Source organism: Polypterus senegalus, chromosome 8, assembly GCF_016835505.1.
Source record: "Polypterus senegalus isolate Bchr_013 chromosome 8, ASM1683550v1, whole genome shotgun sequence".
Taxonomy (NCBI): Eukaryota; Metazoa; Chordata; class Cladistia; order Polypteriformes; family Polypteridae; genus Polypterus; species Polypterus senegalus.
This window is the reverse complement of record NC_053161.1, coordinates 7,496,488-7,519,869: the sequence shown is the minus strand read 5'-3', so window position 1 is coordinate 7,519,869 and position 23,382 is coordinate 7,496,488. Positions and strand designations below refer to the sequence as shown.

At 39.5% G+C, this 23,382-nt stretch overlaps 1 protein-coding gene across 3 annotated transcripts in view; it reads left to right on the top strand.

Moving 5' to 3' along the window:
• Positions 1–23,382, top strand: part of ddx11 (DEAD/H (Asp-Glu-Ala-Asp/His) box helicase 11) — a 148,754-nt gene that overhangs the window by 10,554 nt on the left and 114,818 nt on the right. For all 3 annotated transcript variants that reach the window (XM_039760653.1, XM_039760654.1, XM_039760652.1), the window contains exons 3-7: positions 62–286; positions 11,321–11,407; positions 13,157–13,308; positions 13,505–13,559; positions 16,113–16,220. In XM_039760653.1, coding sequence (XP_039616587.1) covers positions 62–286; positions 11,321–11,407; positions 13,157–13,308; positions 13,505–13,559; positions 16,113–16,220 — 627 coding nt within the window. The remainder of the gene's footprint in view (positions 1–61; positions 287–11,320; positions 11,408–13,156; positions 13,309–13,504; positions 13,560–16,112; positions 16,221–23,382) is intronic.

Here is a 23,382-nt window from a genome sequence, read left to right as displayed (position 1 = left end):
TGTGACCATATTTCAAAATATTATTTTCCATATGATTTATGTGCAATTGATTTAATTTTAGGGCAAATCTCTTAGCTTGATCTGCGGTGCACTTTCTTGGCTTAAAGACCACAGGAAGAGGAAAGAGGAGGAGGCAGCTCAACTTTTGAACTCCAGTCAGATTGTGTCAAACCAACAGCTCTCCACCAGCCTGGCTCACAGTGGGATAACAAATAGCACAGAGCCTGACTGGATTACAGAGTTTGTGCAAAAGAAGGCAGAGCGTGATCTAATAACAAAGTTAAAAGCAAGTTTCTTTTTTTTATTATATTTATTATTGAGCTGCTGAATGCTATAAATAGTATTATGCATGTTAGTGCTGATTATTTTGCTTATTAGATGTATTCTAGCATTATCTATATTTGTCTTCAGTGAATTGTAATAATTTTTGGGAAAGTTATAGTATGCTCCAACTGTTAGGACTAGCTCATTTATATTCTTCCTGTATCATAAAAGATTTTTCTGTGGAACAATGAAGAATATATTTGAGTGACGTTAATTATTACTTAGATTATTAGATTAGATACTCTAAACAGGTGCAGGTTAAAAAGACTGCATCTATAGTTTTTGGCATGAAATGTTTCTAATTTAATTGTATCTTCTTAAAAATGCTATTGTTTGTAAAGAGGAGGAGTATGCTGATTTGAATTGCTTCTGTGCAATGTGAAATTTGTGAGACCTATTCAGTGTCATTATTGAAAAATTTACATGGTTAAGTTGTACTGTGTTGTATATATTTTGGAGTCCACTCCTCACTTCTTGCCTTTTTTTTGGACCTTAATCATTTTGGTTTAAGAAGGGACTAATAAAACAGTGTTACTCAATTCATCGGGGATTCTGCTTCAGCAAGCTAGAAAGTAAAGTGCAAGTCCTTGGAGGGCAGCAGTATACATCATAGTAAACGTGAGTGCTAAAGCATTGCCTGCTGCATGGTAGCACTCTGGTTCCGATTTGAGGCAGCCCATCCGGATAAGTGAGTGAAATGTCTTGTCTCTCCGGCATTACGATCTTCTTCCTCTGCTGTCGGAGGGGCTTCATAAGCTCCGCATTTCAGTGCTCGCACTCTCTGAGGTGCGCAAACCTGACACTGGCCAGATCTCTGTAGGTAGGCACACCTTTTATTGGTTTGGTTGCTCTGATGATTGTCATACTCTGGGGAGTGGCTGTTGCTGTGGGGGAATCCGCTCTTTCCGATGGTGTCCAATGTCACTCCTTTCAATGAGCATATTATGAGACTCCGATTAAGGCATTCTCTGGGTGCCTTATTTCTTGTTCCAGTGTACTGCGGTGAGTGATGTCTCAGTGAGGAAGACATTTTATTCGCAAATTCACTCTGTGGTTGATGAGTCATGGGTGACTTCAGTGTGACCATTGGCACTGACAGGGCAGGTTATGAGTATTGTGTCAGTCCCCATGGTCTGGCAACCATGGTGAAAGTGGCTCTATGTCCCTTGACTTTGCAAAAAGTCAGGGGCTGAGGATTGCTTGATCCTGGTTCCAGCTCCCTGAGCCGCATTATTGGACTTGGTAATCCAGTACTGGTGGTGCAGTAAGGGAGATCGATCATGTTCTCGTGGGCAGATGCTGGAGGCACTTACAAAACTGCAGAGTGTACAGAAGTGCCCAGTTCGTGAATTCTGACCATAAACTTGTTGCTACTCTGAAGATTCAGCTTATGTCCCATAGACTACCACCCACTATGAAAATGAGGCTGGACCTGGTCATACTCCAAGATCGGGCAGTTTCTAACGAGTTTGCTTGCCATTTGTGTGAGGAACTTAGACTTTGATGCAACTGCTGATCCTAATGTGATGTGGGAGACCTTCTGTGACAAGACCCTGAAGGTTGCTGAGGGTTGTGTTGGTGTAACAGGTGTTCCCAGAAGGAATTGTTTCATCTCGCGTGACACCCTGAATATCACTGAAAGGAGTCACAGAGCATGATTTGATAGCAACTCCGGTCTGTACCGGGAACTGAGAAGGATGACTGCAGGGGTTCTGAGGACAGATAAAGAAGCATTTGTTAGAGGATTCTGTGAGCAAGTAAAACACGTCCTACTTACAGGGGAATCAAAGCATTATGCACATCCGAATCTGTTCCTAGGAGAGTCTCAGTCAGGACGGTTAATAGAACGGTCCTTACAAATGAAACTGCAGTTGTGAACTTCTGGGTTGGCTACTTTGAGTAGCTCTTTAAAGCTGATCCTCCAGCTAGTACGTTGGATATCTTTGGGTCAATGGTTCTTGAGGCTGATCCTCCAATTAGCTGTTAACCACCCAATCTCACATTGCACAGGTGGTGAACCAGCTGAGGGTAGGGAATGCTGCAGGAATCTGTGGTATTCACAGTAAATTTTTCCAGGCTGGTGGTAAGGCTGTCCTCTTGGCATTGTAAGCAATCTTTGTTTCCATTTGGGAGACGGGCATCATCCCAACTGACTGGAAAACGGGACTTGTCATCCTTTCTGGAAAAGGAGAGTGATTGCCTGGATTGTGGCAACTGCAGACGGATAACACTGCTCTCGGTGCTGGGTAAGGTCCTTGCTAGGGTCATCCTCGATAGATTCCGTGATCACTTGCTCACCTGCCAGTGACCAGAGCAGTCTGGTTTTATGCATAAGAGGTCTTCCATCGAGTGCAACCTGACACTGAGGATTCTCACAGAGCGTAAACGTGACTATAGGCAGAGTTTCTTTGCAGCCTTTATCAATTTTCGTAAAGCATTTGACTCAATTGATTGAGCTGCCCTGTGGGACATCCTGAAACTGCACGGGATCCCCTCAAAGTTGCTCAATATCTTCGTGGGCCTGTACACTGGTCCTGTGAATGTTATGCAGAGTAGAGGCAGAAGTGCATTTTTCCCAGTTGATTCTGGGGTTTGTCAGGGGTGTGTTTTTACTGCAACTTTGTTCAATACTTCCATGGACTTGATGTTGGGCAGGGTCATGGGGTCTAGAGGCAGTGGGGCATCTGTTGGTGAAGAGAAATTCACTGATCTTGACTTTGGTGCTGATGTTGTGATCTTCGCACAGTCAATGGAGGGTCTTATCAGGGCTCTCAGGCAACTGAGTGAGAAGTCTGTGTGTCTGGGTTTGTGAGTGTCCCGGATAAAAAAAAGATCCAGGCCTTTAGTGACCTCTTGGGCACAGCCATCAGCAGTGTTTTTGTCTGTGGAGACAGTGTTGACCTCGTTGAGAGGTAGGTGGATTGGGAGAGCAACTGTTTAAGAGTCCTAGTGCTTCCTGTTTTGGTTGTGATACATGAAAGCTATCCAGTGACCTGAAAAGAAGACTGGACTCATTTGGTACTGTGTCTCTTCAGAGAATCCTTAGGTACTGCTGGTTTGACTTTGTGCCAATGTATTACCTGCATTGTGAGGGAGTGTCAGTTACGGCACTATGTCCATGTGGCATGATTCCCCAAGGGTGATCCGGCTTGCAGGATCCTCATTGTTGAGGACTCGAGCGGCTAGACCAGGACACGGGGACACCCATGTAACACCTGGGTGTGGCGGATAGATGGTCATTTCCCGGTGGGGGGACTGGACCGTGTGTCTAGCTGGGGGGGATGCCAACCGGGATCCTGAACTGTTTCGTTGTGTAGTGGGCGTAGTAACACATTGTACAAGTTCATGCTCCCCAATCTCACCTGGCCTGCAATGTCCTTTTTGTTGCCTGGAGACCAAAACTGCACACAGCATTCCAGATGAGTACTCGCCAGTGCATTATAAAGCTTGAGCATAACCTTCTTGGACTCTACTCATCGTGCTGTATAACCTAACATTTTGTTAGCCTTCTTAATGTCTTTTGAACACTGTCTGTAAGGTGATAGTGTGGGGTCCACTACGACTCCTCAGTCCTTCTCATAAAGTGTACTTGCAATTTTCAGACCTCTTATTGTTTAAGCCTAACATTTCTACTTCCTATATGTGATACTTTACATTTACTAGCATTAGATTTCATTTGCCAAAAATCTGCCCAAGCCAACATGCCAGGTAATCTGCCAATTTACTTGTCTTGGTATTATCAGTGAACTTAACCAGTTACAGTCGACCCATGCGAACAACTTGATTTACGACCAAAATTTTAGTTTTGATTTACGACCAACATCTTGCGTTACGACCCAAATGCGGTCACGTTTATCCGCTTGTACGATTGTAAACAAACACCCGAGAACGTTTGTAAGCGTCAGTCGGAGCCCAGATACATGTGTTTGTGGACGTAATTTCGGTCAGTGCAGTGATTTATCTATATACATAATTCACTAAGACCATGGCAAGCAAGACGCATATTTGCTAAGGAAGGAAGAGAAGGTAACGAAGGTAAAGAAAGCGATTGTTAAGGGATGTTAGCTAGCGGGCTGGCGTGGCACATGATGATGTCATCAGGCTGAGTTAGCACCGGCTTGCTTTGGAGTGTATTATTACAGCAGTTCACAACATGGCCAGCTTTGAACTGAGTGCTCGACTACTGTCATTATTAACTTGAGAAACAGCGATCACAATCAAAATGAAGAAGGAAATTGTGCGGAAATATGAGAGTGGCGTTCGTGACCGATCTCGCTAATATGTACAGCATGTCGAAATCCACCATCTTGACAATTTTACAAAGAAAAGATTTGCATAAGGAGGCTCCTTCTAAACAATAACCACCTTCCGTTTCATTCTCCTCCTCCTCCCTTCCTGCAGCCTTACTCAAGCGTAAGGTAATTTGGGACTGGTAACATGTCAAATTAAATGGTGAGTACAGTATGAAATTGCTGTTTCTGGTAGGCTAGGCACTTTTTATAACTTTTTGGTTAGTACATTAGAAAAATTATTGGTGTTTTGGTAAATTATGCGCATTATACAACCCTTTTTTTATTATGAAAAGGTTAAGTAAGTGTTGCTGTGGGAGGTTCGGAGCGCATTATGGGCATTTCCATTATTTCTTATGGGAAAAATAGTCTTGACTTACAACCAACTTGAGTTACAACCAGCCCTCGTGAACGAATTGAGTTCGTAAGTCTAGGGTCCACTGTACTTACATTCCTGTCCAACTCATTTACATATTTTTCTAGCACTTGCCCCTGTGGAAAACCATTCTTAACATCAGCCAGTTCTGAAAAGGTTCCATGCATCATAACTCTCTGCTGACTGTGTCTGGGTCACCCATTTACAAACATCACCTTGAACTCCCACTTCTTTTAGTTTGATGTCCATCCTCTCATGTGGCACCTTATCAAATGCTTTCTGAAAGTCATGATAAATAATATCATATGCTCTACTTTGATCATACCCTTTTGTTGCTTCCTCATAGAATTCTGGCTTGATAGTAAAACATGACCTCCCTGTTCTGAACCCATGCTGACTGTTTAGTAAATGCAGTCATGGGTGGAGTTATGGCAATATGACACATGCCAAGCTATACTCTTCTTATTGTCCTACTTGTGATTCTGCAGTTTTATTTCTTCAGTGCTAATGTTCTGCCATGTCTTCTAACAACAGATAGATGCTCATTCAAATCATATGATAATTTTCCCTAAATGGCACCTGTTTTTCACCTGTTACATTCTGTGTTGTTATTTTATATAGCATATGAAGCTTGATGCATGCTGAGTGGCAGTATGGTGAAAAGAGTACATTTAAGTTCAAATGTACTTTGTACACATAATAGTAAATCTGAACTGATTACACTTGATTGTATTTTTAACAAAAGCCTCAGATTTTGGAAAGAACCAAGCCACTGGCAATTTTCTTTCAACTTCCTTTGAACACAAAATAAAAAAATGCTAATAAAATGAAAAAGGCAGACTTTGTAAAAGAGTAGGTTGTAGGACTAAAAACATTTTTAAAATTTTTAATCTATGAGTCAGTATTGCTGAGGATATGGTGAGTAAAGAACTGAGGACAATGTTTTTGAGTGAAAACTCAGTGACACTGGACTGATGCCAGCCAATTTGTAAATACTTGGTGGGATCTTGCAAACCTGTATTGAACCTTGTGCTCTGAGGCAGGAATCAAAGCTCTGTGCTGAAACTCTGCCTACAATATGTTTATGTTCTGCCTGATTAAACTTAAATGAAATGGTATTGCTAAAGTGTCCCTACTCTGTGTGTGTGTGTGTGTGTGTGTTCTCGCCCTGTGATTTACTGGCACACTGTCAAGGAATTGTTCCTGCCTTGGCTCCAGTATTCGCTGGGGGGTATGCTCCACCAGCTGCCAGGCAACCCTGTCCTGGATAAGCAGGTTAGGAAGATGGATGGATTATTATTATTATTATTACTGTGCCTGGAGCTGAATAAAATATGAATAGATCAATGGATGAAAGATATTGAGGACAGCAATTATAGTGGTACAGTGGCAGTGGTGCTATCTCATAGTAAAAGAGACTGGGTTTTGTGTCTCAGGTGTTCCCTGCATTTAGTTTGCATGTTCTCCCTAGATGCTCTGGTTTCATCCTGCATTTCAAATATATTGCAGGTTAGGCAGGTTGGTGACAGTAATGTGTCCCTAGTGTGGTATGTCTGTTTGCCTTGTGATGGACTGTCGCCCTGTCCAGATATTCCGCTACGCTTGTGCTCAGTATTCGCTTTCAATTTAGACACACACATGCAGAAATACATCCAGTGGCAGTTGGCAGGATCTTTGCAAAATAAGGAAAAAATAAGGAATAAGCTTCTATATAGTTACTCAGTATAAGTAATCATAAGTATGACTTTTTCAGTTGTTGACTACATAACAAAGACAGTAATTCACATCTGGATTTCAACATTCAATGTTAACAACAGTGCTTGGTGATGACTGTCTGAGGTGAATCTACATTCCCAATAATTTATAGCATTTTTAGCTTGTAAAATGTATGCATTCACATGTTGAACACTAACTTTAAAAGTGGTTGACAAGCTTTTTATAAACAGGCTTGAATTTGTGGTTGCTGTAACCGAAAATATGCTTGCCATTTTCAAAAGGTTGTATTTGGATTGATTAAGATGCTTTGCAATTATGTCAGCATACTGCTATATTACAGCATTTCAATATCAAGTGGTGTCACCCAATATGTTAAAATTCCAGCTCTGTGCACACTCATTCCTTGTGTCACTTTGTTTTGGTCTAGCCTAGCCTATGGTGATTGGTGCTGTATAACTGAGTTTATTGAGCAGTTATTCAAAGACCTCTTAATTAGCAGTTGAATTTTAAAGTAGAAGATGATTAATTTCAAAAAACGTAAGCAATATACTATGGAATACACCCTTCAGGTACTTAAAGTGCACTAAATATGAGTCCATCCTGCTATCCATTTTATAAACTTGATTTTCTGCAATACACTACACCAGCAAATGAAAAACTACTTAAACAAATCTAGCCTACCCCTGTATCGAACAAATGAAAAAGATGCCCAAGGTAGGGAAAAAGTCCCCAGATCACAACTGTCAGGGGTATGGACTTAGGAGGGAGGATGCCCAGTGTTTCAATCATTGTTTCCTCATTTAGGTGTTCTGGGGATCTTTTTTTCAAAAAATGTTTTTTACTACTGTGTGAAGTGACAAGTAAGTTGCCAGTAAAATGCAAACACCTGACATTTAAGCTGAAACGGTTTCACTTATGATCCATATCCAGAAAAGTCCATAAGGTGTTTAAAGTAAATGTTTTGTTGATTAGTATATTTCAGTGTCAGGCTTTTGAATAATTATATACAATAAATGCAGATAAAGCCAGGAGCTTGTTTTAATTAACATTAGACTCTGTTTCAATGTGTGCGACGCTGGACGAGTTCTGTGCCTGCCTGTTGGGCTCAGTAACAAATATATTTTACTGCTGTCACTTATGAACAAATTGAAACATCTATACCTTATATATATATATATATAAACATTACCTGCCTTCTTCCAGTATGTGGATTGTAAAACTCGGGAAACAGGACTATTGACCTACTATATGCAAACGTTAAAGACGCATACAGCGCCACCCCACTGCCTGCGCTTGGGAAAGCAGATCATAACCTGGTTCTGCTTCAGCCTCAATACAAACCAAGAGTGAGGCGCTACCTACAACCACACGCTCATTCAGGAAGTGGTCCCTGAGGCAGAGCAGGCTCTGAGAGACTGCTTTGGAACTACAGACTGGGATATATTGCTGAGATCACATAGTGAGAACATTGAAGAGGCTGTTGAATGCACAACTGATTACATCAACTTCTGTATGGACATTGTAGTTCCAGTAAGAACAGTATGCTGCTATGCTAACAACAAGCCATGGATTACAAGTGACATCAAGGGCCTTTTGAACCAGAAGAAAAGGGCTTTTAAAGGTGGTGATAAGCATGAGCTGAAGTGCGTGCAGAAGGAACTCCGAGTCCAGCTCAGGGCGGCGAAAGAGCAGTACAGGAGAAAGCTGGAGCAGAAGTTGCAGAACAACAGTATGAAGGAAGTGTGGGATGGGATGAAGATTATCACTGGCTGCAGCTCGGAGGGTGCCGCATCGAGACAGGCGTGGAGAGCAAACCAAATGAACAACTTCTTTAATAGGTTTGATCACAGTAACCCACTCTCACCTCGGAGTACTGCATCCTCCAACCATCCTTCTGCTGATACCAGCATAGGTGAGACATCCCCACCCACAATTACAGCAGCCCAGGTGAGCAGAGAGCTGAAAAGACTTTGTGCCAGCAAAGCAGCGGGTCCAGATGGTGTATCGCCACGATTGCTGAAGGCCTGTGCGTTGGAACTGGGGAGTCCTCTACAGCGCATCTTCAACCTGAGCCTGGAACAGGGAGAGTCCCGAGGCTTTGGAAAACATCTTGTATCACTCCTGTCCCAAAGGTATCACGTCCTAGTGAGCTGAATGACTTCCGGCCTGTTGCTCTGACGTCACATCTGATGAAGACCATGGAGCGGCTGCTGCTTCACCACCTGAGGCCACAGGTCCGTCACGCCCTAGACCCTCTGCAGTTCGCATACCAGGAGAAGGTGGGAGCGGAGGATGCCATCATCTATATGCTTCATCGATCCCTCTCCCACCTGGACAGAGGCAGTGGTGCTGTAAGAATTATGTTTTGGACTTCTCTAGCGCCTTCAACACCATCCAACCTCTGCTCCTTAGGGATAAGCTGACTGAGATGGGAGTAGATTCACACCTTGTGGCATGGATTGTGGACTATCTTACAGACAGACCTCAATATGTGCGTCTTGGGAACTGCAGGTCTGACATTGTGTGCAGCAATACAGGCGCCCAGGGGACTGTACTTTCTCCGGTCCTGTTCAGTCTATATACATCAGACTTCCAATATGACTCGGAGTCCTGCCAGGCAAAAGTTCGCTGATGACACTGCTATTGTGGGCTGCATCAGGAGTGGGCAGGAGGAGGAGTACAGAAAGTTAATCAAAGACTTTGTTAAATGGTGCGACTCAAACCACTTACACCTTAACACCAGCAAGACCAAGGAGCTGGTGGTGGATTTTAGGAGGCCCAGGCCCCTCATGGACCCTGTGATCATCAGAGGTGACTGTGTGCAGAGGGTGCAGACCTATAAATATCTGGGAGTGCAGCTGGATGACAAATTGGACTGGACTGCCAATACTGATGCTCTATGTAAGAAAGCTCAGAGCAGACTATACTTTCTGAGAAGGTTGGCATCCTTCAACATCTGCAGTAAGATGCTGCAGATGTTCTACCAGACGGTTGTGGCGAGTGCCCTCTTCTACGTGGTGGTGTGCTGGGGTGGCAGCATAAAGATGAAAGACGCCTCACGCCTGGACAAACTTGTTAAGAAGGCAGGCTCCATTGTAGGATTAAAGTTGGACAGTTTAACATCTGTGGCAGAGCGACGGGCACTAAGCAAACTCCTGTCAATCATGAATAATCCACTGCATCCACTTAATAGTGTCATCTCCAGACAGAGGAGTAGCTTCAGTGACAGACTTTTGTCACTGTCCTGTTCCACTGACAGACTAAAGAGATCGTTCCTCCCCACACTATGCGACTCTTCAATTCCACCGGGAGTAAATGCTAACATTAATTTTATTTTAATTCTTTTCATTTTATTACTATTTAATTTAATATTGTTTCTTTGTATCAGTATACTGCTGCTGGATTATGTGAATTTCCCCTTGGGATTAATAAAGTATCTATCTATCTATCTATCTATCTATCTATCTATCTATCTATCTATCTATCTATCTATCTATCTATCTATCTATCTATCTATCTATCTATCTATCTATCTATCTATCTATCTCAACCTCTAGATCAGTGAATGGTAGCTTTAAAAGTTGTGCTTTGTCAGCATGCCCGTGTTAATCAAACACAGCAAACTCTGTAGTCTGCTTGTGACTTTATGCTGTAGGAAGATAAGTAAATAAATGAAGGTAAATAGGTAAATAACATTCAAAGTGGCTTTTATATAAATAACATCTAAATGTTTTTCATATAAAGGCCATGACAAAACATAATCACAAACAGAACTTTGCACGATACCTTGGCAAGCTCGGCATGCCCTGCTGTTTCATTGAAGGAAATGCGTGTGTCAGATTCACTGGCAGGATGACACCCGACCTCTTGCTGCATCCAAACAGTGCCATCTTTTGCCTTTACGCCTGGTACAGCTGCATTGTTCTTATGTGTGAGTGGATGTTTCTTGCTGGAAGGTCTTCTGTTCTCTTTCTGCAATGTGGTACCCTCATCCTCATTTGAGTTCACCACTGTTACAGCACTTCTTTATTTGAAAACAGCAGTGTTGGATCAGGAGGACAGTGAACCTGACTGAGAGAATAAAACTGAATTAAAAAAAGGCTAACTTTTACAAGTACCATAAATTTACAATGGCTGTTACAGACTCAAATCAAATGTATGTTTTTATTCTATAATAGTAACAATAAGAGCAGCTCACTGCTGAAAACGGTAATTCTAGGAAGTGCCCAGAATCAAACTGACAACCTCTTGATAATGTATCAGCAGTTCCACTCAAATGGTCGTTTCAGCATTGGACTTTAATCCTATTTCTTTTACACAACAAAAGTCCATGATGGAGAGGTGCAAAGGAATTTAAGGTAGCCCAGAATTACAAGTTTTTTTTGTAGGCTTCGGGGATTCTAGTGTTAAAGGGAAGGGACTTTAAAATGTGTTTTTTTTTTATATATATATATGTGTGTGTGTGTGAGTATGTATGTATGTATGTATCTTCTTATCTACCTAATTTATACTGTTTATACTACAAGTCTTGACTTTTTTTGTGTTTTTACATTTCTCCTTGGAGGGATAGTGATATTACTCTTTGTAAGACTGTGTTTCAATTGTTACTTTCCAGGAGGAAGAGTTAAAAAGGAGAAAGAGAGAGGAACAGTTGGAGCAAATTCGACACAATTCTCAGCTCAGATATTCACTCAAGCGTAAGGTAATTTGGGACTGGTAACATGTCACTTTATCAGTGACAATTTTAACATCAGTGCACTCTATCTGTTCCATTAATTAGAAAGATAGTATCAGTATATCAGCAATGTGACAATGGAAACTGATGCCTCTTCTTTATCTTTTAAATTTAAAGGCTGGTTGTGCAGTTTTTTTAAGGATATCCTAGAATTGGGCCTGTGGTCCTTTTGTCTAACTTAAGGGGTTACATCTTTGTAATAGAGGTTGTAATTTGAATTGAAAAATTATTGTCTTTTTGGTGTTATTTGGATGTTGCATGTATTGTATTTATAAACAAACATGATGGTTCAGTACTTCAGTGGTTAGCATTGATGCTTCACAGATCTAGCATGATTTTCTTTTTGGTGTTGTTTCGATGTTGCATGTATTGTATTTATAAACATACATGATGGTTCAATACTTCAGTGGTTAGCATTGTTGCTTCACAGATCTAACAACCTAGGTTTGAATCCTGTCCCTGCTCGTTGAATGTTTGGAGTTTGCATATTCTTTCTGTGTCTATTTCGGTTTTCCCACTTGGTTATAGTTTTTTCTCCCACATCATTAAAGACATGCTAGTTTAATTGGCGAGTCCAAATTCGTCTGTTTGGGTTTCTGTAGGTACTATGAATTTCCTCCCACATTCCAAAAATGTTTCTGTTAGGGTAATTTTCACGCTTTAATTGTCCCTTTTTAGCAGTTCAGTATTAACAAGGATAGCTAATTATTGATATCTTATTTTACATATCTACTTATTTAGTTACATTGTACACAAATTTAGTTGTTGTACCTATTGATGTTATTTTTTAGGTAAAGTTGAAAAGTCATGAAGCTAGGTAACTTAGTATAGTTTAATCATAGCTTTATTGTATCAGAGGTTGTGGGGATAGCATTTTTCTATATGAAGAAGGAGGGAGCAGAAAAACATCTAAGATATACACAAGCTATTCCTACATGTTTCTCACCAAGCCTTTTACACTAATTGTGCAAATTGTGTCTAAAGAATGCAGATTAATTTATGGTCCCACTTAAAATAATCAACAACCAAAAAAAAAGCACTGTAAAATGTACAAATTAAAGAAGGGCACATGAATGCATGCCTAAGTGTCCTAAATTATTATTTTATCTGGGAAAGTAAGTATTTACCATTTCATCAAATTGAAAAAAAATTTAATGAAGGCCTGATATTTTTTTTCCAGCTACAGTGCTTTAATAATTGTAGGTCCTATCCTGACAGCTAGTACATATAAGTTAGATCTTCACGAAAGGCATTGCTGGACAAGAACTTACAGTGGTAACTTGGTCATATTGAATACTTTAACTTGTAATTTTGCCCTCAACTTCTGTAATAGCAAAATAATTCTGCAGCAAGGTCAGACTAATTTATGTAGTAGGTGCTCAGGCAACCACAGATTGCTGTACTGCCATCACATATACTGTATTAAGATAACCTAAGAACTTGTGTCATTGAATTACAAGTATTTTATACTAGTTAAAGGGCTTTAACTTGTTGGAACATTAACTTTTTTAGGGTGATAGTAATTGAAATAGGTTGTTAACTTGGTGAGTGTCATCTTTAATTTTCCTGCCTTCATACTTCCTTACCCTATACATATACAGTACAGTATATGCAGTAAATGTAATCATTTATAATATAATTTTAACTTACTGTCCTGTTCCTTAGTTTATAAGCTGATGTTTTTAAGTCCCTACTTTGTTCTCTTTGTTTCTGTAGAAAGATAATGTACAAGAGGAAGCACTGCGATTACTACAGCTTAGCAAGGAATCTCGGGAGTCCGGGGCTGTAGACTGCTTGGAGGATGGAGAAGAGGAGCTGATTGTAGCAGAATATGAGAGTGATGATGATACAAAGCCCAAAAACATCAGGTTTAATATTTTACTATTTTGCATTTAATACTATATAGCTTGGTACAGATTTTGTTACTAAGGCCAAATTAATGTTTTCTGTTGTAGTGTACTGCAAAAAAATCAGCACTACCTCATTATGTATTCTTGAATAAATATATTATGTACCTTGTATGTCAAATGTTGATTTCACAATTAAATTCTTTCTCTCTCTCAGATATGTTGATGAAGATGATGATGTTGGTGACCTTGAAGAAGAACATGTAACTAAGGTATGTACCTTTTTCAAATCGCCTCTGACATTTTTGTGTCCGTTTAGAGGTAACTTGTACTTTTTTGATTCAAAATTGCCTATACAACTGAAGAGACTACACACAGGAAAAGCTGTGGGAACTGACAGTCCTTGAGGTTTTTAAGGCCTGTGCTGACCAACTTTGTAGTATCCATCCATCCATCCATCCATTGCATTATCCAGCCTGCTATATCCTCTGCTTCTAATTCATTCTGTCAGTAAATCTTCAGAATGTGCTACAGCAGTAAAAAGCATTTTGTATTGTTCCACTTCCAAAGAAGGCAGGTGCCTATTCACCTGATGACTATAGACCTGTGATCCTTGCACCCCACATCATGAAGACCTTCGAAAAGCAGTTCCTTGACTTTGGTTCCTCTTGTGAAAGACCACTTGGAACCACAACAGCTTGCCTATCAGATAAAGATTAGAGTAGAAGATGCAATTATCTGTCTACTCCAGAAGGCTTATCCTCATCTGGATAAAGCTGGCAACACTGTTAGGATTATGTGTATTGGTTTATTCAGTGTCTTTAGTACCATCCAGGAGTGTCTGTTAAGGGGTAAGCTCAGAAACATGCAGGTGGATGAGCCTAAGATGTCCTACATAATGGACTGCCTGTCCAGCTGATTGCAGTTTGTAACCCTCAGATTCTCTGCCTGGAATGGATGTGAGCAACACTGGTGTTCCACAAGGAACCATCCTGTCTCTTTTTCTCTTTGCCATAAAAAAGCTCAGACTATACAGTAAATATAACAAAATGTCATGTCACTTACAAAAATTCTGTGATTATTCTGTACTAATGGGTGTGTATGCACAAAGGGATTAATATAGAGTATAGGAGTCAGGTGGAGAAATTAGTTTCTTGATACATAATCAATTGTCTGTAACTTAACATCAGCAAAACCAAGGAACTGGTTACTAAATTTGGTTGCATGCATCAATGAGACTCTATACTGTACCTGTTCACTATTTGGGGAGTTGATGCACTGCCACAAGTACACATCAGTGATGGGACTGACTGGTCTAGTGATACAGATGAACTTCATAAGAAAGGGGAAAGCTGTGGTGTACTAGTATGGTAACATCATTTCAAGAGAAGCCCACCAAATCAACAAGCTGATTAAGATAAAAAGCTCAGTTACGAGACGCATGCTCGACCCACTGAGGGTGGTAGTGAAGGGAAGAGAATAAAGAAAAAACTGAGTGCCATTATCAGCAACTCTGCACATCTTCTCTGATATACTAAAATTTAGTACCTTTAGCCAATAAATTATTTAGCAGTAGTATGTCAAGAAATGCTACTTGGACGTCTTTATAGCAACGGCAACACACCTTTATAATGCCTCACTGTGATTATTTTTTCATCTGTTGCCAAGTCAGATGTTTTCATTCTATAATACTAGTTGTGTATTTGTTTTGATATTTATTTTAGATTTATAGTTTATACTGTCTTTTCTAATTCTAAGTTCTAATTCTGGCTTCTTGATGTTAACTAGACTCATGTTTGTATGTTCTGAGTCAATGTAATCTAATGTTAGCTCTTTGTCATTAAATATTTAGTTTTCTTGCTGCATCTTCATTTTGACTTAATATTGTTTGTGGAAATGAAATGAGATGAGATGTAATGTATGTACATTATATCTGCATAGGTTATTTACTTTTAACAGCAACATACCATATGTTTTATTTTTTCAATTTCGTAGGTGCATAAATATGACATTTTGGTTATTTTAGATGTTCACTCCTGATATTTTTTTTTTGATGTGTGTAAAAATATATTTTAAATTTTACATTTCTTAAAATTAACTTTGTTGATCTTGCTAAAACTGAGATGTTAGTTGACTCTGTGATGTAACCTCTAGGCTTATGTGAGATGTTGATCAGTTAACTGGTGTTTTCACCAATTTATAAGATAGATGACACATTTTTATGTTTAAACATGTAGAGTAGTATAGTTCAGTATTTGCAAATCACCTTGGAATAATGTTCATTATAGAACAGGTGCTGTGCTTAAAAAAAAAAAAAAAAAAAGCTTTTATCTTAAAGTATCTTCAAATCTCACTTCAGTCAAGTGCTTTCCATAACATATCATGTACAATGCTTGGTTAGTGTAAAGTTTGTGATGCTTACAGCTGCATGTCAGTTCAGCCACTTTATGACTAGAATAAGACAGTGTATCATCCCTAAAAGTTTAGATAAACTCCTGGGTTATAGATATGTTTTCATCATTCTAGTCTTATGTTGGCAAATCTTCACTTGCTCAATTTCCTGATGCTGAAAAGAAACCCCTAATTATAAATAAGTTAGAACACTTTTTTATGGAAAAATGTATGTCCTCTTGATTACAGATGACTTATTTTTTAAATAAGTGAATTTATTCATTTTTAATTAATTTTATTACTTTTTATTTTATTTTTTGGTAACTTGTTTGATCATTTTTTGTTCATTTTGTAACTTGTGATAAATACAGTATGTAGTTTATTGCAATTCATAGTTTAGGCAGTAATCATTAACAACTTTCTTACTACTTCAGGTATATTATTGTAGTCGAACACATTCGCAACTTGCCCAGTTTGTACATGAAGTACAGAAAAGTCCTTTTGGCAAAGAGATCAGGCTCATTTCACTGGCATCCCGTCAGGTATTCTTTTGTTTCTTTTGTTACAAATTAAACACACGCTTGTTAAAGGCTTTTGGCAAGTGTTCATTATTAAGCTTATTATGATGTTACAGTTTCTGTATTAGCTGAAACTATTTGCTTATTGATGTTTAAGATTGTTTTTAAGGTGTGCTCTTTAAATGACTAAATGTAAACCTGCTAATTCAGTTCTTTTTAGATTACTTCATCTCATCTTTTTTGCACTATGCACTTTTATCTGACATCAGTTCTTCTTGCCTTTTATACATTTCAGAAGTCATGTTTGTTTTATTCATTTTCACACAACATTTTATCAGAATTTGATTTATATTTTTACTGAAGGACTTTTCCCAACTCTGTTCTAAATACAGATGTATTTAGATGCATTTTTATTCTGTCCTTCTGCTGTTTCAAAATAGTCAGTGTCCATGTTAAAGAAGTACCATTTTCTATATGTTATAACTGATATTTCAGTTTTTAGTTGATTGTTTTGTCATGAACATTTTGTAATGGTTTGTCATTCTTCTTGCTGTTTGAACCTTTAGTTAAAAGTTGATTATGAAATATAATCTCACAGGATTTTATAAACATTTGGATTATGCTGTGTTAAATATCTTTCCAGTTTATGTCCTGCCATTCTATTTTAAATCGCTTAATTAAATAATAAGGCACAAGGGGTCTAAGCCTGTTCTGGAAACATCTGGCATAAGCCCGGGTCCATCCCTGAGTGGCATGCCAGTCCATCGCATGGCACATTTTTTCCACACACTCACAATTTATTTGCAGTTACTAGTAACAATGTACATAAAGTATCTGTCATATATTTTGGTATATAGGTGGAAAACTGTAGTAACCACAGAAAAACCAAAACCATGCAATTGTGGACAATGATGATGGCGGTATACAAATCTAGCTTCTTAGAGTTGTGACGGTGGGGAGTGCTACAGTAGTTAACAGTCTAAGCCTTAAAATCCTGTGACATTATCATGAGTAGTGGTTTAATTGGTATTTCCTGTTTACAACTATTTAATATGTTTTTAAGTAGACACGTAATAATCTTTTAATTTATTTGAGTTTCTGTAATTCTGTGTTCTTGAGACTTCACACAGTAGAGTCTCTTTTTTCAGAGACTCTGATGTCCTTATTATCATGTCAACATTGAGATGCACAGTTTAAGCCAAGTCAGTAAGTAAAGGCTTATTTTTTCCCCCTGGTAATAGTGATTCATGAACTAGTTCTCCCTGTTGTTGAATGTTTTGGAAGAGCCTTCTGCCAGTGTAATTTTGCTTCCTTAAAATATAAAGAGGCTTGGACTGTTGCCTAATAATACCCTTCATTGAAGAACTAAGCAAATAAAATATGTAAAGTGTCATGCCTCCTGACACTGATAGGAAAGCCCAGTAGTGGCTTAACAATGTTTTTTATTTGCTGTACTTGCTTCTTTTAGGTTTTGTCTTTGTTCATTATTTTTTCTACTACTCTATAGTTTTGAGTTCCTTTGGCTTTATATACTAGGTTAAGGCTACCGCTAGGAAGCATAATCTTGCTATGATCTCATACAGGGTATAGTATGCTACTTCTACAAGTTGAGGAGGGTGAAAAAATACTTGCCAACAGAACCAAGCTCAGTTGGAATCTTTCTCTTTGACAATGCTTTAATTACTGGCTAAATCAGCTGATATGTTTAATTCCTTTAAATTTAAAATTTGTTATTTCACTCATTTAAAGTTGATGAATATTGAACTGTGTGTATGTACTGTGTGTGTGTCTGTGTGTGTGTCTGTGTGTGTGTATATATATATATATATATATATATGTGTGTGTGTATATATATATATATATATATATATATATATGTATGTGTGTGTGTGTATATATATATATATATATATATATGTGTGTGTATATATATATATGTGTGTGTGTATATATATATATATGTGTGTATATATATATATATATACGTGTGTGTATATACTCACCTAAAGGATTATTAGGAACACCATACTAATACGGTGTTTGACCCCCTTTCGCCTTCAGAACTGCCTTAATTCTACGTGGCATTGATTCAACAAGGTGCTGAAAGCAATCTTTAGAAATGTTGGCCCATATTGATAGGATAGCATCTTGCAGTTGATGGAGATTTGTGGGATGCACATCCAGGGCACGAAGCTCCCGTTCCATCACATCCCAAAGATGCTCTATTGGGTTGAGATCTGGTGACTGTGGGGCCATTTTAGTACAGTGAACTCATTGTCATGTTCAAGAAACCAATTTGAAATGATTCGAGCTTTGTGACATGGTGCATTATCCTGCTGGAAGTAGCCATCAGAGGATGGGTACATGGTGGTCATGAAGGGATGGACATGGTCAGAAACAATGCTCAGGTAGCCCGTGGCATTTAAACGACGCCAATTGGCACTAAGGGGCAATTACACACCATTACACCACCACCACCAGCCTGCACAGTGGTAACAAGGCATGATGGATCCATGTTCTCATTCTGTTTATGCCAAATTCTGACTCAATATTTGAATGTCTCAACAGAAATCGAGACTCATCAGACCAGGCAACATTTTTCCAGTCTTCAACTGCCCAATTTTGGTGAGCTTGTGCAAATTGTAGCCTCTTTTTCCTATTTGTAGTGGAGATGAGTGGTACCCGGTGGGGTCTTCTGCTGTTGTAGCCCATCCGCCTCAAGGTTGTGCGTGTTGTGGCTTCACAAATGCTTTGCTGCATACCCCGGTTGTAACAAGTGGTTATTTCAGTCAAAGTTGCTCTTCTATCAGCTTGAATCAGTCGGCCCATTTTCCTCTGACCTCTAGCATCAACAAGTCATTTTCGCCCACAGGACTACCGCATACTGGATGTTTTTCCCTTTTCACACCATTCTTTGTAAACCCTAGAAATGGTTGTGCGTGAAAATCCCAGTAACTGAGCAGATTGTGAAATACTCAGACCGGCTGGCACCAACAACCATGCCACGCTCCAAATTGCTTAAATCACCTTTCTTTCCCATTCTGACATTCAGTTTGGAGTTCAGGAGATTGTCTTGACCAGGACCACACCCCTAAATGCATTGAAGCAACTGCCATGTGATTGGTTGATTAGATAATTGCATTAATGAGAAATTGAACAGGTGTTCCTAATAATCCTTTAGGTGAGTGTATATATATTTATATTTATATATTTATATATAAAATTAAAGGAACACTTTGAAAACACATCAGATCTCAATGGGAAAAAGAAATCCTCCTGGATATCTATACTGATATAGACTGGGTAATGTGTTAGGAACGAAAGGATGCCACATCGTTTGATGGAAATGAAAATGATCAACCTACAGAGCCCTGAATTCAAAGACGCCCCAAAAATCAGAGTGAAAAAATTATGTGGCAGGCTAGTCCATTTTGCCAAAATTTAATTGCAGCAACTCAAAATTGTACGCAGCAGTTTGTATGGCCCCTGTGTTCTTGTATACATGCCTGACAACATCGGTGCATGCTTCTAATGAGATGACAGATGGTGTTGTGGGGGATCTCCTCCCAGATCTGGACCAGGGCATCACTGAGCTCCTGGACAGTCTGAGGTGCAACCTGGTGGCATTGGATGGACCAAAACGTAATGTCCCAGAGGTGTTCTATTGGATTTAGGTCAGGAAAGTGTGGTGGCCAGTCAATGGTATCAATTCCTTCATCCTCCAGGAACTGCCTGCATACTCTCACCACATGAGGCCAGGAATTGTCGTGCACCAGGAGCCACTGTACCAGCATAGGGTCTGACAATGGGCCCAAGGATTTCATCCTGATACCTAATGGCAGCCAAGGTGCCTTTGTCAAGCCTGTAGCGGTCTGTGTGACCCTCCATGGATATGCCTCCCCAGATCCAATCATTATCCCACCACCAAACTGCTCATGCTGAATGATGTTACAGGCAGCATAATGTTCTCCATGGCTTCTCCAGACCCTTTCACTTCTGTCACGTGCTCAGGGTGAACCTGCTCTCATCTGTAAAAAGCACAGGGCACCAGTGGTGCATCTGCCAATTCTGGTATTCTATGGCGAATGCCAATCGAGCTGCATTAGAGGACATGGGGCCCTTGGGTCACCCTCATGAAGTCTTTCTGGTTGTTTGGTCAGAGACATTCACACCAGTGGCCTGCTGGAGGTCATTTTGTAGGGCTCTGGCAGTGCTCATCCTGTTCCTCCTTGCCCAAAGGAGCAGATACTGGTCCTGCTGATGGGTTATGGACCTTCTATGGCCCTCTCCAGCTTTCCTAGAGTAACTGCTTGTCTCCTAGAATCTCCTCCATGCCCTTGAGACTGTGCAGGGAGACACAGCAAACCTTCTGGCAATGACACGTATTGATGTGCCATCCTGGAGAAGTTGGACTACCTGTTCAACCTCTGTAGGGTCCAGGTATCGCCTCATGCTACCAGTAGTGACACTGACTGTAGCCAAATGCAAAACTAGTGAAGAAACAGAAAAGATGAGGAGGGAAAAATGTCAGTGGCCTCCACCTGTTAAACCATTCCTGTTTTGGGGGTCATCTCATTGTTGCCCCTCTAGTGCATCTGTTGTTAATTTCATTAACACCACAGCAGCTGAAACGGATTAACAACTCCCTCTGCTACTTAACTGACCAGATTAATATCCCATAAGTTTCATTGACTTTATGCTATACGCTGATTAAAAAGTGTTCCTTTAATTCTTTTGAGCAATATATATATATATATATATATATATATATATATATATATATATATATATATATATATATATATATATATATATATATAAAATATATTACATAGCTTACTGTTAAATAATGCAAAGAGTATGCAGCATGTGTTTCGCCCTTATTTGGGCTCATCAGGCATACACACTCCACTGCACCCCTCGCAGGAATTGAACCTTGGATGTCAGCATCAGAGACAAAGTCCCTTTACGCTGCGCCACTGCATGTGGTTCGTTAATTTGACAACCTGGAGATCAGAGTAATTACATTCATAGCATCCGTAGTCTGAGTCTCAATCTGATTGTATGGATGGTTAAATACAGTTTACAATACAATACAATATAGTTTATTTTTGTATAGCCCAAAATCACACAGGAAGTGCCACAATGGGCTTTAACAGGCCCTGCCTTTTGACAGCCCCCCAGCCTTGACTCTCTGAGAAGACAAGGAAAAACTCCCAAAAAACCTTTTAGGGAAAATGGAAGAAACCTCGGGAAAGGCAGTTCAAAGAGAGACCCCTTTCCAGGTAGGTTGGGCGTGCAGTGGGTGTCAAAAGTAGGGGGTCAATACAATACAATACACAGAACAGAACAATTCCTTAATACAGCATAATAATAAAAATTTTAGAAGTACGGTTTAACAGTAGATGATATGACATAATTAGGTTTGGATATTTTTAGAGTCCTGGAGACCTCATCCATCTAGCTGCCTCCCCATTTGGCCATGCCACGGCTGAAACGTTGCTCCGATGAAAGGACCCCTCTTTCCCATGATTCCTGTGATCCTCCATCAGGGATGACTTTACCATAGGCAGGCAAACAACTTGGCAGGTGGGCCGTGGCACCAATTGCCACATTTGGGTACCGAGAAAAGAAACAGAATAGGTGAGGGTTAGTATTCAAATATAATTATCATGTTACTTATGTTATAGTGCTAATGACTAACAACAGAGATGCAGTATGTACAGTTAATCAGCAGCTCTAGTCAGGATATGCTAAACTGAAGTAGTGAGTCTTCAGCCGGGATTTAAAGGCTGAGACTGAAGGGGCATCTCTTATGGAAGCAGGAAGACCATTCCACAGTTTAGGGGCCCTGTAACTAAAAGCTCGACCTCCCACTGTTATTTTATTAATCCTTGGAATCCTAAGCAGGCCGGCATCTTGAGATCTTAATGTGCTCAGGTTTGTAAGTCATGATAAGTTCAGACAAGTAAGCGGACCTTGGCCATTTAATGCTTTATATGTTAAAAGGAGGATTTTGAAATCTGCCCTAAACTTAACTGGGAGCCAGTGTAAAGATTTAAGAACTGGGGTTATGTGTTCATATTTTCTTGTTCTTGTAATAATTCTTGCAGCGCATTTTGGATTAACTGGAGGCTGTATAGAGAACAGTTTGAACAGCCAGTGAACACCGCATTGCAGTAGTCAATCCTACTAGAGATAAATGCATGAATTAATTTCTCACAATCCTGTTTATTTAGAAAGCGCCTTAATTTCCTAACATTTTTAAGATGGAAAAAACATGTTTTGGACGACTTTGTAATATGCGCTTTAAATGACATGCTAGAGTCAAAGATAACACCTAGATTGCGGGCTGATTCAGTAAAATTAATTGGGATTCCAACTGAGTTAAATGACAACAAAATATTGCTGTGATCAGCGTCATTCCCTCCAACAATTAACATCTCTGTTTTATCTGTATTTAAAGACAAGTAGTTCTCATTCATCCATTCCTTTAATTCACTAATACAACTAATTAAAGACAACATCGGAGAAACTTCATTTGATTTAAATGAAAGGTATAACTGGGTGTCATCTGCATACGAGTGAAAATTAACATTATGTTTCCTAATGAGAGATCCCAGTGGAAGCATGTAAAGTGAAAACAGTAAAGGTCCCAGTACTGAGCCCTGCGGGACACCATATTGAACTTCTGTGTATAATGATGGAGTACTGTCTGCACATTTCTGTACATACTGGAATCGATTTGATAAATAAGAACTGAACCAAGCGAGCACGGGCCTGTAAGCCCAACATCGTTTTCTAGCCTGTGCAGTAAAATCGAATGGTCAATGGTGTCAAATGCTGCACTTAAGTCCAACAACATAATTACAGTGGAGTTTCCTTCATCAGAGGATATCGGAATGTCATTTACAACCCGTGTTAGTGCCGTTTCTGTACTAAATACCAGGTAACACATATGGCAAAACACGTGTTGCGTACTCTTTGCAATATTTGACAGTAAACTATGTAACATATATATATACATACATATATATTTTTTCCATATATACATATTGTATATGATAACAAGAAACTCAGCCTGTCAGGTCACCTATGAATTTGTCCACTTCATGGACACAGGTATATATCAATTTACATGTAATATGATTTAAAAGAAGCTGTAAGAGAGGAGACAAAGTCAAAA